The 18,497-nt window shown below is 22.2% G+C and overlaps 4 protein-coding genes across 4 annotated transcripts; all 4 read right to left on the bottom strand. All coding sequences in view use genetic code 6, as the record gives it.

Moving 5' to 3' along the window:
• Window positions 1-61: 61 nt before the first annotated feature.
• Window positions 62-5,601, bottom strand: TTHERM_01029990 (transmembrane protein, putative; the record flags this gene model as incomplete). The annotated part of the gene is made up of 10 exons (XM_001015162.2): window positions 62-1,009; window positions 1,058-1,366; window positions 1,503-1,515; window positions 1,647-1,764; window positions 1,949-2,542; window positions 2,812-3,879; window positions 3,996-4,400; window positions 4,461-4,609; window positions 4,664-4,900; window positions 5,033-5,601. 10 exons carry the CDS (start codon window positions 5,599-5,601, stop codon window positions 62-64), a joined length of 4,410 nt encoding a protein of 1,469 aa, XP_001015162.2.
• Window positions 5,602-7,259: 1,658 nt separating this feature from the next.
• On the bottom strand, window positions 7,260-8,490 carry TTHERM_01029970 (glycerophosphodiester phosphodiesterase; the record flags this gene model as incomplete). The annotated part of the gene is made up of 4 exons (XM_001015160.2): window positions 8,248-8,490; window positions 7,972-8,202; window positions 7,797-7,913; window positions 7,260-7,712 (listed from the first exon to the last, which is right to left on the bottom strand). The coding sequence occupies exons 1-4, from the start codon at window positions 8,452-8,454 to the stop codon at window positions 7,260-7,262; spliced, it is 1,008 nt and encodes a 335-aa protein (XP_001015160.2). The 5' UTR covers window positions 8,455-8,490.
• Window positions 8,491-8,971: 481 nt separating this feature from the next.
• TTHERM_01029960 (cytoplasmic and cytosolic malate dehydrogenase family protein) lies at window positions 8,972-11,920 on the bottom strand. Its single transcript, XM_001015159.3, has 3 exons — window positions 10,870-11,920; window positions 10,417-10,573; window positions 8,972-10,334 (listed from the first exon to the last, which is right to left on the bottom strand). Exons 1-3 carry the CDS (start codon window positions 11,878-11,880, stop codon window positions 9,880-9,882), a joined length of 1,623 nt encoding a protein of 540 aa, XP_001015159.2. The 5' UTR covers window positions 11,881-11,920; the 3' UTR covers window positions 8,972-9,879.
• Window positions 11,921-12,598: 678 nt separating this feature from the next.
• On the bottom strand, window positions 12,599-14,965 carry TTHERM_01029950 (tetratricopeptide repeat protein; the record flags this gene model as incomplete). The annotated part of the gene is made up of 4 exons (XM_001015158.3): window positions 12,599-12,708; window positions 12,865-13,014; window positions 13,073-13,177; window positions 13,579-14,965. The coding sequence occupies 4 exons, from the start codon at window positions 14,963-14,965 to the stop codon at window positions 12,599-12,601; spliced, it is 1,752 nt and encodes a 583-aa protein (XP_001015158.3).
• Between the last annotated feature and the right edge of the window lie 3,532 nt (window positions 14,966-18,497).

The raw sequence follows: 18,497 nt of genomic DNA, 5'->3' as shown, positions 1-18,497 counted from the left end.
TGATAAGATAAAGTAAGATATAAAAAAAAACAAAATGAGTAAGATATATTTTATTTTAGATTCAATTTAATTTTTAATTTTTTAAAAATGAGAGGAAATAGTTATTTTCCATGATCAAAGAACTGTGCAATAAAGACAGAGATTGTTTTGTATAGATGAATTCTTTGTAAATCGTAAAGATAAATATGTTCCAAAGCACAAGATAAATGATTGTAATTAAAACAATAGCTATCAACAAAAGTATTAGTTGAACTTCTTTAATTAGCTAAAATTAACTTTTATTTTCATTTTAAGCTTGATATTAGATTGTTTTATAGACAGCATTTATCCAGTAAAGTAGTTTATCAAACTCATTTAGCGTTTTGTCAACTGATTCCCATTTTTTAAAATTCTCAATAAATAAGGCTCTATTAGAGTTAGAGGCAACTAATATTTTTTAGATGCTGTCTTGCTAGGTAAATAGCTCAATATTAGCCACTAGAATTCCTGACTGAAGTATTCCACTCCACACTTGGTCACATCCCTCAATTTATGTTATGTTTGAATCGATACTATAAATTGGTAATTAGTTAGTATCAATCAAGTTACAAATATTTTCTGATAATGGATTTATAAATATGTTTTCGTATTATGATATTTAAGATCCGCTACTTTTATCAAAGTCGCCCTTTATCTGTTAGAGACCTTGAAGTTTTAAAGTTTCTTCAGCTATTGTTTATTCAAAATTGAAAATAATATCTTTTATTTGTTACTGAGTACCAATAGTTTGGTGAATTTAAGAATATAGAACAGTTTGTTTAATTAGATTTAAATTTTTAATTCTAACTAAACTTACATATTCATCAATCAACTTACTGTAATTTGACAAAAAATTATTTGTGTAGAAGAAATTAACACAAGGATAAACTGAAACTACCAATAAAATAACAAATCCGCTAACTATGAGATATGTTTTACATTTTTTTAAATTGCTTGTTGTGCTGCTAGCCCTCTTTTTCCACTAAATATTCTTTTTAAAAATTGTTTTAATAAAAATTAAATAAAAATACTTATTTACTTCGATTGATTTATAGTTATTCTTTGTAGAGTAAAAAGAAGATTTTTCATTACTTTACTTTTGAGATATGAAAGTCAAAAATTAATCGATTTACAGAATAATATTTTCTATTTTTTCTCTCGTTAAGTTGGAAAACAACTTCAAGATTATCTCTCTTTATTATTAAATTGCTAAATAAAGAGGAATTACAAATAATAAGCTGAGTATAGATACAGTTTCAATAAGAATAAATCCAAATTTTAAAAGGTTTTAAACGTAAGTCACTGAATCATCAGCATTTAAAATGCTTTAATTAAGCACTTAGTTGTACTAATCGTAGAATTATTAAATATTAGAAAGAATATCTAATTCATTAATTTGTTAAACGATATTATTTATCTTAAAATAATAATAAAAGTTCTCAATATTATCAATCATAGCATACAAAAGAAAAGTTGTCATTTACTATTACAGCAAATCTTAATTATAATAAAAGTATCCTGTTTAATTTTTAAATACATCTTTAATCCTTGAGCTCTGATAATCACTTTAGACAATTGATACAATAGTTGCCTCATAATTCTAAAAATTTTGATATTAAATATTTTACAATTATTCTATCCGTGTTTGATTTAAACTATAGCTAGAAAGTTCTAAATTGTAGTTCACCATAAGCTAGCCAATCATAGCCACATAGAGATGACTTTCAACTAATAAAGATGAATAGCCTAATTTTTTAAAACAATTATTTCTTTATTTTAGATAAATGAGTTTTAATTTTTTAAAACTTTTAAGTAAATAATTAATAATTTTAAGATATGTTGTGAATTTTTAGAAAAAACGAAGTAATAAAAATTTGTAAATTAATTTAGCTTAGTGAAAACAAAATAATGAAATGATAAAATTATTTACTTAATTGATCTATACTATCTACTTAACTAGTGAAACTTTAATTCACTATTATGTAAGTCACAAAAGTCATGGTTAAAAAGAATAGATACGAAACAATTCCAAAAATTAGAATGCTATAAATCAATGCATGTTTTGATAGGTCAAAAATATAGTTGATGATCTTTCTTTTTAGTGCATTGAATTCATTTCTAAAAGAAGATGCAGAAGCTTTATCATTAATTTAACTGACAACATAATCGTTAAGCATTTCAGAAATGTCTACTGATATATTTAAGTTATCTTGACTTTAATCAAGATTTAAAAAAAGTTAACGCTTTTTTTTACTTAAATTTTTATTATCTTTCTTTAAGTCTGAATCATCACTATTGTCATTATCATCTTCATTATCATCTAGCTTTTTATCTTAACTACTCTCAGATGGAACTTCTGATCTAGGAGATTAATTTCTATTTTGCTACTAGTTATTTTATTATAGATTAGCTAATTTCTAAGAATTTCGAGTTTAACTTAAGTTTTTTGTGAAATTTAAGTGATGTAATTCAGAAGATTTTTCTTTCATTATAGAAGCAAAGCTCAATATATTAGAAGGTTAGCCTGTTAAATATTAAAAAAATTTATACTAATTCTCAATAAAATTTTATAATAATACTTTAAATTCTAATTAATTAAAACCAATATTTTTCTTGTATAATTAAAAGAAACTAAAAAAATTTTATAAAGAAAATTTTTTTTGATATTTGTTAAATGTATTCTTTTTAATTTATGGGAAAAAACAGTTGATAAAAGAAAATAATTAAAGAGTATTAAATTAAAAATGAATAATCTTTTTGAGATTAATAGCTTTCAACAAAAAAAAAATTTACTTTTGAAAAATTTCTGCTGAACTGACTTTCTTTTGATGAGTTGCTTGTGATTTTTAACTGCTTATTTTTGGAAGGAAAGCTGTTTGTTAAAGCTTTTCAAATACTTTTAGTTTAAATTATTTTCAAAATTTTGATTAGTTAAAGAATTTTGATTGTTTAGCTTCGAGTAAGCTTAGTTATTAGCTTTTTAAATTTACATGTTCATTTCTTACTTAAAAATGCTTTATTTTCCATTTTATATATTTTCTAAATTTTGATTTTAATTTTCTAGTTTTAATTCAAAGATTTCATCTAATTTGGATTCTTCAATCGAATCTTTATCAATTAAGTTCTATAATTTTATAGGAGAAAGGCTTAAAGAGTTCATATTTTGAGTTAATTGTGGAACTTCAGCCATTTCACTCATCTCAGTTATATCATTTGTGTGGATATTTTCACCTAACAAGTTTTATAGAATTTCTGCTTCATTATCTTAGGAATATTTCTTACCTTCATTAATCGTATATTATTCTTCATCACTATCTTCGCTTGATACAGAATCAGATAAGATTATATTATTTTAAACAAATTATGTTTAATAAGGGTCACTTAACTTTGTTGCATTTTTACTGTTTTTTTCTTTGATTTTTTCAAGCATGCTTGACACTTTTAGTTTTGTTTTGTTATAAATTTAATATTTTTAGCTTTTAGGAAGCTTAATCTTAGTAATATTGCAGATAATTTATTTTACTTCGTTAATTAATGTAAATGAATCAAACGCCTTTTCTATTTTCTAATATTCACAAATTTCTAGATAAAAAAATTCTTATGCATTTATAGCCACTTATTTAAGAATTTTAAATGAAAAATCAAAAACATCATAATCGTTTTCTGAAGATTCATCCAACAGTTTAAATAAAGACACAATTTATTTATTTTTAACAACGTAGGCATCACTTTTCACTTAGTAAAATTTGTTGAGAACTTCACTTTTAGGAAGGATAAATACTGTTTTGTATTATCTACCTATTTCTAAATCTAAGTACATGAGAGGAATCAATTTACGAAAATTCATCTATCGAACTTTTTCTATTAAATTAAATGATAAAAATAAATATTTTTAATTATGTAAAAACATAAAAATCAGAGTTAAATAAATTTTATCTAAATATGTAATAAATAAATTATTTTAAGAATAATTTTACCAAAATCTATTCCACACCTTAGAAAAATTTCAACATAAGCTGAAGGCGTAATGTTAGAAATACAATAACCTAGTGATTTAAAAATTTTTTAATTTTACTCTTCTATTTCTTATTCATTTTTTTCTTCAGTAGGAGCATTTTTTGAAACACTATTTTTCATTTTAGAATTATTGCCATCTTTTTATTATTAATTCATTACACCATTGTTTTAAGAACCAGGATTTTAGTAATTATCATTAAAGACACAAGGAGGCTCAGCATCTAAGTTAGTAAAGCTTACTAGAATCTATTCTTAAGAACTGTGATTATTTCTATAAGAGCTTATTTGAATTTTGTCAAAGTAAATAAATTCACTATTGCATGATTTTACTTAAAATAAAACATTTAAACCAAAATCATCTGTTCCTAATAAAGAAAGCTAAAAAAATGCATTTAAAGGAACCAGACATTAATTTTATCTTTTACCTAAAAGAAATTTATTCATATCTTTGATCTCAGTAGGATGCTCCACACCTTTTGAAATATAAAATTGTAAAATTTTGTCATGATGCTTTCCAATAGCTGGAGGCATTAGAATATTGATTGATTGATCATACAGCTCTTTAAAATTATATCTAATTAATATTTAAAACAAATAAAATTTTTAATTCTAATAAAATAATTTATACCCAAATATTTTTAAAAGATTTTTAGATGCTCTTTTTATTTTTCCTAACGGATTGAGAAGCGAAACAAAAACAACACCAGTTTATTTATGGAAAATTTCATAAGATTTTTACACAATTTTGATCATTTATAATGTAATTTTTTTGTATATCTTGGATAGATTTCTTTTAAATTTTTATCTTTTTAAATCATAAATGTTAGCAAATATAAACGCATATTGCTAAAGCTTTTAGCTTTTCCTATTTATATAGAACAAATTTTAAATGTCCATTTCTATTTAGTTTCTTTCATGAATTTGCAATTTGCACACATCATAAAATGAATTCAATTCTATATGATCTTAAGCTATTTAGATATAAATTTGTCTTTACTTTATAATAAAAGCCTTAAATCTCTCTTTAAAATTGTCAATTTATTCACAGAAAATGAGGGATTGCTCAAAGTGATTGTACTCTTCAAATTTTAAATATTGCTCAAACTAAACTTTTGCTTTTCTTTGTAGTAAATAGCTCAGCACTCTTTATTCAAGAGATTAAGTATCTCTATCTTATTCAAGTAGCAGCAGATATACATACGACTTGACAGGACATCTAAGGATTTCAATTATAAAAGAACAATATATTATCAAAAAATTTTTATCGAAATTCTTTTCTTTTTTCCTCATTTTTAGGTGCTATTCAAATAATTTATCAATAAATTTTATTAGAAATCTTTTCTTTTCTTTGCAGTCCTACTTCTTGTTTTTCTCCATATTTTCATATCTTTTACAAAAGCATTATTTTTTTTTGCAGGCACATTTGTGTTAAACTTTAAGACCCTCGAATATGATACCCAAATCAGATGAATAAAATTTTTCTAAATTCAAATCGTCTTTCTTCAGCAAACTAGCTCTAACGTATTACTCCAATTCAGATGGAGTTTTAATCTTTTCTATTTGCATGTTTAATATATTCTACAATTTTCTTTGATAAAATTCTTTTCCTAGTCTAACCGAAAATATAAATGAACTAAATATCAAAAAAGGTATTGCTATATTTGGCTCTCCTAAAACTTTCATGAAAAGCAAGCAAAAATTAAGTGTAATGTTCACTAATCTTTTAATTTTTAACAATAATTTTTTTTTTATTAGAAATTTTGCTTGATTTAAATAAAAACGGTTTCTAAATATTTTCATAAAAGTGTTTAAAGCCAAATCAAAGAAATGCAATTTTTATGTAAAATATATTCATTTAATATATAAAGATTCAATTAAAAAAGAATTATATAATGAATTTTACATCAAAATAAAGTTGAATTGTTCTACTCTGTGATCAAAAAAGATAATTCCATTAAGCACATGATTTGCTATAATCCCACTAAGTAGTATTTAGAAGCTAAATATAAATGGTTAGGAGGTTTAACTCTAATAAAAAGCCATTATAAAGCAATTTCCAAAGAATTGTATAAAACCAATTGAATTAACTTTTTTTGATAAGAAATCAGTTGGTGAAAAGGAAAAGTTAAAGTCATGGAGAATGATTATAATTCCCATAAAGATAGAAATAAAAAGCTGAGGGACATTTGCTAAAGTGAATGAAGAATAATCTACAAGGGAAGTAAAAATAGGGGCAAATAAAATGTAAATATAGCATTTCATAGTGAATGACATAATATAAGCAATGTTGTTATCAATATCTTTTGGTAGATTTATAAATAATTTTGTAAAAATTACAGAATAAAAACAATAATGGATAATAGATCCGAATAACCCAACAAAACTAGAAGCTCCATTGATGAACTGATCTAAAAGAGGTTTCAACATAAAATAGCTTGTTATAGTTTTAAATGATGTAATAATATCATATGTAAATGATCTATCATCATTAATCAGTATTTAAATATTATAAAATGATAAATAGATCATTTGTAGCTGCTGTATCAATAGAAAAACAAAGGATACAATTATACCGCGATCAAAGCTAATGATGTATTAGCTCATTTAATCTTGTAGTTTTTGTTTAAACTTTTCTTATTACTTCTTGAATATCATGTCTTATATTCTTTAAACTTACTTCTCTACTTTATTTATCTTCTACTTAATTGCACAAAATTTAAAAATATTAAACTAAATTTTAAAGGAATACTAACTTGAAATGTAAAGAAATAACTTAAGCTTTTTAATACATAATCAAAATTTATATACAAAACGATTCTATATAAATAAACATGTATTTATTCTATTTAAAAATTAAAATACCAAACAAATAAAACGCAAAGCAATAAAGTATAATTCTATTCTCTTTTTTATCATTCAAATAAGCTAATGAGTTTTTTTCCAATTAATAACTGAAAAATTAATATATTTTTATTCTTTACAAACACTAAAGAAATTATTTTTAAAATTCCAATTTTTTTTCAATTCCTACAAAATCATTTTTAAGTAAGTTAATTTATCTCATTTTTTAATTATTTTTAATTTCTAACTAATTTTAATAAAAAACAAAAAGAAAAAGAAAAATTTTTTTTACAAATTTAAAAATATTTTCAATGATATTTTAATTAATTAATTTAGCTTTTATAAAAAACTAATATAATTAACTTCAGCTTCAACAGTTTTAGTCAAAGCTTACTTTTATCAAAACATAGATTTGTTATTTTTAAATATTCTTTGAGATGAGTAGGCTTATCTGTGATGATACCATTAGGGCAAGTTTTTGCACACCTGATAAAATCTTGTTCCTTATTAAGGACCCAATAAAAAACCAATATTCCCCTTTTATTTAGATGTTAATTTAAGCCAGGTAAGAAGATTAAGAAATTTTTTAGTATCTAGAATCTTATTTCATTAAAAAATCTTTGTAATCCCTAAGATTCATTAAGTGTTTATTAGTGATATTCAGTTGTGTAGAAAGGAATTTAAAATATTTATCCTTTAATTTTCAAGAATGGAAGAATTCCAAACACATGAGATATCATGTAGCAGAAAAACTCAGTAACTGATAAAAATCTTACTGTTCCACTATCAAATTATTCTATTTCTTTAGAGAACTGATAACTAAAACTACCCCATTACTTTTTTTTAATAAAATTTATAAAAATTATTCTAGTTAAATTCAAGATTAGCTTGCTTAATTAATTAATTAATTAATTAATTACTGTAATATTTTGGCGATTATATTTTTTAATAAGATTATCAACAATCTAAATAATTTTTGGATCTTTTGTTTTCAATTCAAGATTTATATGAGTCTAAGGATATTTTTCAAAGAGCTCCTTTTGTTTATCAATAAATTTATTTCAATTAATAGTTGGAGCACAAAAAATTAATTACTTATAATAACATAGGCTTAACTTATTAGCCATCTGGAACTTTGAAATATTCTTTATCGCTAAAATCCAATGCTATTTAATTTTAATATTTAATTTCTGCAAAGTTAACTTGCTGCACTTCCTAATCTACTCCACATAATCTAAGCATATTTGTGTCATGAAAGCAAACTACTTAGTCATCCTTTGTGAGAATGACATCTGTTTCAATCACATCAGTATCGCAATTTTGTACCTTAAATTAAATGTTTTGAATATAAGTTCAAGTAAAAATTAATACAGCATTTTCAAAAGCTTTTTCAGTATTTTCGAAATTCTCAAAGGACCCTCCTCGATGAGAGATGTGCAAGATCTTTGCTCCTCTCTGCTTAATAGCCTCCTACATTAATTTGCTTGTATGAATGTAAGGTTTCCATAAATATTATGGATTTTTCTAAAAAAAGTAAGACACTCCAAAGAAAACAGAAGCTGCAGTTGTAAAAAGCATATCTAAAATATTATCCAAAAAATACTAATTAAATTAATTAAATTTAATGAATTTTCAAAAACAGAAATAATTAGTTTTTATTGATTGTCTAAAAATACTTCTTTATCTGTAAGTATAATAAAATTTTTTGTTTTAAAATTTTAATTTATATTAAAAATATTTTATTTTATTCTACTCCCAATTTATTCTACTATGCTAAATAATTAATTTTAATAAGTTATATGTAGAATTTTCTATTTAGATTCCAATAAACAGAAAAAATAAACTCTGATTTTGTATAAATTATTAAATTAGAACCTATTTTAAAGTAATTCTTTAAAATTGTCTAGAAAGCAAAAATATGAATTATCTCAAACAAATAAATAATTTAATTTTGTAAGTGAGTTTATTTACATTTTTTTTTTTGAGAAACATATATAATTTGCATATTTTAAATTGAAACAAAAAGAAAATATTTAAAATTGACTAAGTCGACAAAAAAAATATTTGAAAAGAATTTATGGTTGAATTTGAAATATTTGGAGATATTGATGAAATATATAGCACATTAACAAAAATTAAAACATTTATTATATTTATTTATAACATTTTATGCCATATTACTATACTAACTTTGTCTAATACCACTAGGAAATTGTACAACTAATTAATTACTTTACCATCAAAAAGCAAATATACATTTTTGATGATTAATTTGTAATTTTTTTTGCTTAATTACTTATCTTCTAATTGATTGATAATTGAATAGTTTCTTCTATATGATTAAATAGTTTGATTTATTTATCTTATTCAAATTTGCTATTAGTATACTTTAATAGTTTTTAAATAATTACAGTAAAGCTATTTTAACTTTATTCTCTTTCAGAGAAGCTTTTTTATTTGTCAACATTAAAGATTTAAGTCTTTGATGGTAAGGTAATAATTTCTTATTTTTAGTGTGTGAAAATTAGAAAAATAATGTGTATAATCTTAGTTAAATACTAAATAGCAATAAACAGCATTTTTTTGGATTATAAACATCAATATTTGCAAGCTTACTTGCTATTTTAGTGAGATTAATGGCTATGGTGAAGATATTTGATTAAATTAGACAAAAAGGCAGTAATTAAGCAACTGAGTAATATATTTAGCAATGAATTATTAAAGTTTTGTGTATTTATTAATTTTTTATTTGTTTGCTTCAATGTATTTAAAATTTTAATTAGATATTTATATGTTAAAGCTAATTGATCTAGTGAAATATAAAGGTTATAGGTGATAGATATGTTTTATAATGATAGATAGAAGAAAGAGTAGTTTCAGTGCAGAAGGCGAGAAAAAGCTTGTATTTTTCAACATTTTTACTAAATTTTAGTTTGATACATTTGCTGAAATAATACTATTTGCTTGTTTCTTTCTGCTTTGTGATAACTAATCTCACTTGTTTCACTCTTCAGATTCGTCTTCAGCATCATCGTCGTAGCAGTTAGCTTCTTCTTTCTCATCTTACAATTCTCTCAAACTGATGTTAATTTTTTATCTTGAAAACTAGCTAATAGTCAAATCCTTAACAACTTCGTATTTAAAGTCTTTGCACTTAACTGGAACTGAGAAAACAAAATCTGCGGGAATATCATAGAAGCTTCCGTCAGTGTAAACACCCATAGATACGAACTATCCTTCAGGAGTTCCATAAATCCAATTAACTAAGTGGTCACGAATAGCAATTGCAGCACTCATAACTGAGGAGTTCTATCTCAAATTTAGAACTTCTCCTCCCCTTTTTTAAACTTTAGGAATGAAAGTATTCTTAATCCATTCCTCTTCATATATATCTACTGCTGGTTGACCTTCAATGTGTGCATGATTGTGATCTGGATACATAGTTAAACTATGGTTACCTATGTAAATTATTAAAATGATATTAAAATTCTTTAAATAGAATGCCAATTCCTCTTGATTTTTGACATTTAAATTAATTACCCCATAGAATAACATTTTTAACTTCGGTAACAGGTACTTTTGCTTTGATTGCTAATTATGCTATTGCTCTATTGTGGTCAAGTCTTGTCAAGCAAGTGAAATTTTCTTTAGGAATGTTAGGACAATTTTGAATCAAAGTTAAGCAATTTGTGTTTACCTTTTTATTATAAAACAGATAATAAGATTATTTTTACATTAATTGAATGCTTATTAATAATGTTGATATTCATAATTGTAATAGATTATCAAAACTTATAAAAGTATTTCAATTTTGTCATAAACAAAATAGATTGACTGCTTATTAGTCAATCAGCACATTAGCAAATCAATCAAATTTTTATCTCTACCATTTCAAATTGATACTTAAACTAACCAATCTGATTCTTTAACTAACGTGCATAATTAAGTTGGTAATTATCTAAGTTTTCTATAAAAATATATTTTTTTTCTTACTGGATTTGCGATTACTAGAATCTTAGTGCTTGGCTTAGCTACTTTATTCAAAGCTTTACCCTAGATCTTGAAAATTCTGTTATTTACTTAAAGTAAATCAACTCTTTCCATACCAGGTCTTCTTGATTACCCTCCGAGGAAAATGCCAACATCCATATCTTTGAAAAGTACTTCGGGGTCAAAACCGTACTCTATCGAATTAACGAGGGCATAGGCGCAATCTTCTAATTCTAATGCAACTCCTTAAAGACCCTTTGCTTGAGATTCAATATCTAAAAGCTTTAAGTTCATTTTTTGATTAGACCCAAATATTTGGCCAGTGCACAATATAGAATACAAGGCGTATGCAATATTACCAGCAGCGCCTGTAATACAAACATTAATAACTGCTTTATTCTCCATAACTTCTAAAATATGTTTTATATTTTTTTTAAAAATGATAAATACTTTTAATTTCTTTTAAATGTTTTTGCAAATTAATTAATTATTTTTTTCTTTTATTTCTAAAAATAACTAAGTACCAGAAATTAAATTATCAAAAAGTAAAAGTTAAACTAATTTTCTTTCCTTTTTAATTTTTTAGTAAATCCTGATATTTGTTTATTTATTTTTTCTTTTATCTTTACTAATTTAATTGATCACTTTTTTATTTGATTTTTAATTAGGATCATGATAGATGACTTAATCATAATATGATTCTCGTTAAACCTAAATGACTCGTTCTATCTTTGTTGGTGCTAATCCTTTGACGGATTATAAATAGACACATCCTGTATGTAAATATGCGTATGCATGCTTTATATGTCTAAAGTGCTTAACATTTATGCTATCTTAATTTCTAAAGAAAAATGATGGTTGCATATTTGCATATAAAATAATAAAAATTTTATATCCTTCCTATCTAACATATTCTACCAAAAATAATTATTTTTAAATCATACCATTTATTTATGTTTTTTTTGGAATAAATTAAAATAAATAATAATTCTAAAAAAAGTATTCTTTTATCATTTAAATATTGAAAATACACTTCTCAATTTTATATACTTTGCATGATCCTAATTAAATATTTTTTAAATTATTCACTAATATATAAAATTTAGAATTAATATTTTATTAAAATAGAATAATTAAGGATGGATGGATAAAATTATTATTTATCATAGTATATATTAATAGAAAAAATATTTAGAAAATAAAAAAATTAATATTAAATTTTATTACTGATAAGTTATTAATTAAATTCATATATATTATTGTTGAATATATTTTAATAAAGGAAGTAATGAATATAGGAATTAAATAAAAATTGATTGATAAAACAGTTTCAATATTGTAAATATTTATTTAAGAATTCGACTTTTGTGTGTAATTTTCTAAATTTAGCATATCATTATGATTATATTAAATAATCTGCAATGAAGATAAAAATTAAAAAATATAGATGAAGATATGAAATTAAATAATTAACTAAAACTAAATAATAAGTCTATAATTACAAAACTAGAAAAGTTCATAAATGAATGAACAATATATTTTAAATTAAAATGCTTATAAATTATTTTATCTATTAATTATAAATCCTCTATTTTATTTAATAATATATTTATTTTTTTATTATTTTTATATTTATTAATTTTGTAAGGAGTTTAATAAATCAATATAATGTTTTTCAATATTTTTAGTAGTTTTTTATGTGTTTCCTATCTGGGTTAGGAAAATAATTTTTTCAAGAAACATTATTTTTTTTAAGTAAAGCACTCTAATCTTGCAAAACAGAAAAGCGGGAATTAGATAAATGAGACTATCCACTAATCCTGCTTTTTGAATTAGATTTCTCTATTTTAGAAAGATAAATTAAATAAAAAATTTAATTTAATTATAAAATAATAAGATTGGATTGTAAAATTCAATAAAGCAAAATATGAATGAATAAATAAATGAAAGAACGATTAAAAGAAGGGGAAAATTAATTTAATTATAGAAAAATTTTACAAGCAACGTCAATAAAAGATTTCATGAATATATTTTTTATTTAATTAGGATTGGTAAAGCTTGACTTATTTTGCATAGTTTTGCCTTCTTTTTCGCTAGGGATATCATCATCATCAGATTCCTCTTAGTCATCTTCAATAGGATGTAAGTCTTTTTTTTTATTTATTGATATTGTAAAACTGTAAAAAAAGAAAATATTTTTGTTTACATTTATATGATGATTTTTTCTTTTTGATGTCTTTTTCGTCTGGTATCATATCTTCTTCATTTAAAATTTCTTCATAATCATCTTCATATAGTATGTTTTGGTCTACTAATAAGATAAAAAGTTTAGTTAAAATTACATTTCTTTCAATTAATTTAAGGAAAATTAATTTAAGTAAAGTTTTTTAATTTTTTTAGGTAATAAGAGTAGTTTTTTATTAATTGGCAAAAACCTATGTGTTTAAGATTAAAAGAAACTAATAATTGGCTTGAATATATTTTACAATTAATATATTGTAAGGGGTTCGAATATAATTAGCAAATTTGAATATTTTCAAAATCAATTTAAAGAAAAGATCATTATTACTCTAAATTAATTTATTTTAAATGAAGTGATAGAAAATAATTTAGGTTTTTTTGTTTAAATTAAAATTTTTTATGAATAGAAAATAGAATAATTATGCTATTTTATAAAATTAAAATTTTGCATAGAAATTAGTAAAAGATTACAATTATTTTTTTGGTTATTTTGTGCATTCTGTTGCTATGTATTTTATGAATTATTGCTTGCGAACATATCTTTGGTTGAAGAGGAAGGATCGAAAGTCAAACGATTTTTTCTTTATTAATAGATTTCTTTTATATCTGCGCTAGTATGAGGAAAATTTACAAAGTTTTTAGCACCATTTATGTCTTAGCTTTAAGATTAAGATGGCTGCATTAATTTGTCAGAAGTAATAATAATCTGCTAAATCTACTAAAACTGCTAATATTTGATTTGGTTGGCATTATTTTGATTTTATTGCTGCTGCTAATGAGAACTATTTTATTAATTTGTGGAGTTTATTTTAGAGTTGCTTTGAATTTATTAAGGAGGAAAATTTTTTTATTAGTGAGTGTTTTATGCAATATTATTGTTATTATTATGAGTTGTAGTATTTATATTGTTTTAATGAGGTAAACTTATATTGTTGATATTGAGTTGGTTATAGTTTGTTGTTATAAATTTGAAATCTTACTGTGAGTTAATTTTAAAATTAAAGGAATTGTCATCAACATGATTTTAGGCTTAGTTAATTGATGGGTGTTTGTCAGCAGTTGATGTCTAGCTACTAATGTTTGAATCTCCAGGTTTTCTTTGCTCTTTTTTATTTTCACTATCTTCTTTGATTTATTAAAGATTTAGCTGATATAGATTCGATGATTTTGCTATTTCAAGCTGCATTACCATGTTATAAGCTTTATTTTTTTCTTCTTCTTCTTTCATGCTTTACTAATATTTAATATATGAAGGGTGCTACTGTTGCTGTCTTACTACCTGATTCATTTTAGACTTGTATTATTAAGTCTAAGATCCTTCCAAATATTTATTAGCAAGGTCTATTAATTTCTTGTTAGCCAACTGCCTTGCTTTATCAGAAATGTTTTTAAATTGAATGAAAGTTTAAAAGGCTTGTTTAGCTTTTTCTATTTCATTTTTCTGCTCATATTTGAGTCCAAGTGTGAAGTAAATGATATAAATTTTATTATCATTTTTGAATTCGCTTATATTATTTTAAAGTATTTTGGCAGCTTTTTCGTAATATTTAATCGCTAAATCGAGCTAATAGTTTTTTTCGTGGATATAAGCCTACTAATAGACGGGACGCGGATCTTTCATATTCCTTTTGAATACATCTTCATAGGCTAAAAGAGCTGCTTAGTAATTTTCACAAAATTAATAGCATCTAGCTAATTAAAATTATGCTTGCAAATCACCGCTAATATTTTGCAATATCTTCTTGAAATATAACTGCGCTCCTGCAAAATCACCTTCACTCATTAACTTCAACCCATTATTGAAGTATAAATTCCTTTAAACCATTATCAAATTAAAGTGTCCATCTGCCCCATTCATTCGATATTTTTTATATTGTTAGTGATACTCAACTTCTATTTGAACTATTCATATAACACTTTTTATTGTTTTGGCTTTCTTTCAAAATCAATAGATATTCTTCCTCTATCAATTTTTTCTTTCTTTCTACTTTCTTTATAATTTTATAAAGTTATTATGAATAACAGATATACCAAAGCAAGTAAATTTGCATTAAGGAAAGCATAGATAGGAGCATTAATTAAGAGACCAATTAATTAATTAATCAATAAATCAATTAATTAATTAATAAATCATAAAGCTAAATTGAAATATATTCAGAAAAAAATCAAACTATTTATCTATCTATCTATCTTTTCCATTGATTTATAGCAATTAAAAACTCAAAAAATAATAATTAATAAGTAAAAAAAACTTCAAAATTTATTGAGAGTGCAATTTTATATGACAATATATATGTTCTGAAATCTTCTTTCATTCTTTACTTAGCTCTCCAAAATTTAATGAAGTAATTAATAAATTTATTAATGTTTATTAAGCTTTTTTTATCATACAATACCTTTATCGACCAACTTAATAGATATATATAACCATTCGTTTTAATTAAAAACTTAGCCCAATCACTTATCCATTTAATTTTATTGTTTACTTAAATACACTCAAGCATATTCAAAAGTCTCTATGAAATACGAGCATTTATTTATTTATTTTTTGTATTGATTCATTTTATATTTTAGCAAATAATTAATACAACTTTTTTTCATTTCTATCTTAAACAACTAGATTTTTTTTTCAATAAGAAACTTAAATACCAAATAATTGTTTTTTTTAATTGTTCATAATTCTGCTTTTATTTGTCATAATCGTAAAGAAAAAAACTCTTTAGGCAGTATTTATCAATCCTGTCATATAGCCTCTTAAAAAATTAAGATATAAACTAAAAAGCCAAGCACAATAAGCCATATATTTATTACTTACAATTTGATCAAATTTTTTTTTAACCTCAATTACTTTATTCATAAAAAATAAAATTGTTCCTTACAGTAACAAGGTAAATTTACTTACAAATAATAATTAGCTAACTTCCTGAATTTTATTAAAATCCCAAGCAATATTTTTAATAGTAAGTTAATTTTTTTCCATAGCATTAATAAAACCAGATAATAATTACACTTACAATTATATTTGTAAAAAGTATTTAATTACTTTTTTGCAAGTTCATAAGCAATCATTTTTGTGCAATTTTTACTAATGATTGATTTAACTTTTTGTATAAATTAAAAAAATATTTAAACTTTGAATTAATGAAAATTCATACAAAGAAATTATAAACATTGAGCTCTTTTAAAAGATATATTTATTTTTTTTGAAAAATAAAATAATGTATCTTAAAATTTAAGTTAAAACAAAAAAGAAATATTTTCAAATTTAATATTTATTATTTTATTTTTAAAAATATTACAACTTAAAATAGATGAATGAATTATGATTTCAAATTAAATCCCTTACTTTTAATGTAAAAATAAATGATTTCGGAATTTAAAAGATTCAAATTTTTTAAAATCAGAATTTCCTTAATCACAAAAACTAATAAATTAATTAATTTATCCAATTATTTTACATCTATTATTTTTATATTTTAACTTACTAAAAAATTCTATTAATTACATTCTATAATTAATAATTACATATTTCCATTAAAATTATTCAGATATTTCTTATTTCATATGTGTTTAATTTTAGGTCAGCTTGAAACAAATAATTTAAAGAACACGTCTGAAAAATATCTTACTTCTTAAATGATATAAAAAAAAGGTAAGCAAAATTTTGAAATTTTTTATTCTTATTAAATTCAATCAACTCACATACTATTAAGTGTATTATAATCACACTTCTTATTTTAAATTATTAGCATTTTATTAAATAAGAACTAAAAAAAACAGAGATAACTTAACTAAATAAAAAAATGTTTTATCAATAAGCAGCATAACTATTTGAGTAATATAAAACAATTTAATACATTTATTATACAAATAACTTTAAAAGATTATTTATTTATTTATTTAGTATTGCTTGGATTTAATTTACACAATAATAAAATTATTAAATTAGATTGAAAAATTAACACTAAAACATGTCTGAAATCTTATTTCTTAAATGATATAAAAAAAAGGTAAGCACAATTTAAAAATTTTTTTATTCTTATCAAATTCAATCAACTCACATTCTATTAATTGTATTATAATCACACTTCTTATTTTAAATTATTAGGATTTTATCAAATAAGAACTAAAAAAACAAAGATAATTTCACAAAAAAATGTTCTATTAATAAGGAAAGTAACTATTTGAGTAATATAACAAAATTTAATACATTTATTTTACAAATAACTTTAAATGATTATATATTTATTTAGAATTGCTTGGATTTAATTTACACATTAATAAAATTATTAAATTAGATTGAAAAATTAACACTAAGATATAAAAGAATTTAATCTGTATATTTATTCATATCAGCTAATTTACATTCATATTCTTTTAAATATTTCTACTTAAATTAAATTTATTTTAAATAGGATTTTTGCTTAATGAAGGCTAAAAACAAAATTAAATCTAAGTGATAAAAATAAAGTTTTAAGTTTTTTAAAATAAATTAGTTTAATTTATTTTTTGTTAGATATCCCAAAAAGCAAGGTAGAAAGTAAATTTTTTAAAAATAATGAGTTTTGACAGAAATCAATTATTATTTAGTGTTACTTTCCAGTAATTTTTATTTGATTAATTCTTATTAAATATTGTAATCTAATTATTTAATTCATAAAGCTTAACTTAAATTTATCTATAACATTGCTTTTTATACAAAAATTCTATTTTTTTAGTTTATTTAAATATATCTTCAAAGTATCCTATTTTTTTACATTCTTACAATTAAGAAAATAATAATTTTTTTTCTAAATTTTTTATGATATTTAATTGGATTTTTATTAAAATCAATTACCCTTGCTTGCTTAGTAAATAATTTATGAAAATATTTTTATGACACTAAACAATTATATTTAATATTTTAATCAATAACAATAATATTTAAATATATTTATTATTCTATTTTTAATTTAAAAAATTCAAAAGTTAAAAGTTTGTGTTTTTGAGTTTATAAAAACTAAAAATAATAAATTGAATTTTAAAAAGAAAGTATTCTATATTAAATAATAAACGAAAAAATTATAACAAATTATTGATTTTAAATAAATTTGGTTTGTTAAATTCACTTTTTTATTCAATCTTTCTTATAATGTCATATTTGTTCAAAATTTTTATATAAAATTTTAAATTATAATTTCGCTAAGTAAACAAATTATATTAATTAAAAAATGGGCTAATCAATGAATGAAGAAGCAAGCTTTACTATATTAAGAATAATATTGGGAAGATTCTACCAAATATAAAAGTTTAAAGACACAATAAAAAATAATAATCAGAAATATGTTATAGTTTTATTAAGTTAGTTAGAATTTAAAATTTTCAATATTATAAATGTAAGTTTTTATTGT

This window comes from Tetrahymena thermophila (genome assembly GCF_000189635.1).
Source record: "Tetrahymena thermophila SB210 genomic scaffold scf_8254656, whole genome shotgun sequence".
Taxonomy (NCBI): Eukaryota; Ciliophora; class Oligohymenophorea; order Hymenostomatida; family Tetrahymenidae; genus Tetrahymena; species Tetrahymena thermophila.
The sequence above is the reverse complement of the archived record's forward strand: the minus strand, read 5'-3'. Positions and strand labels throughout refer to the sequence as shown.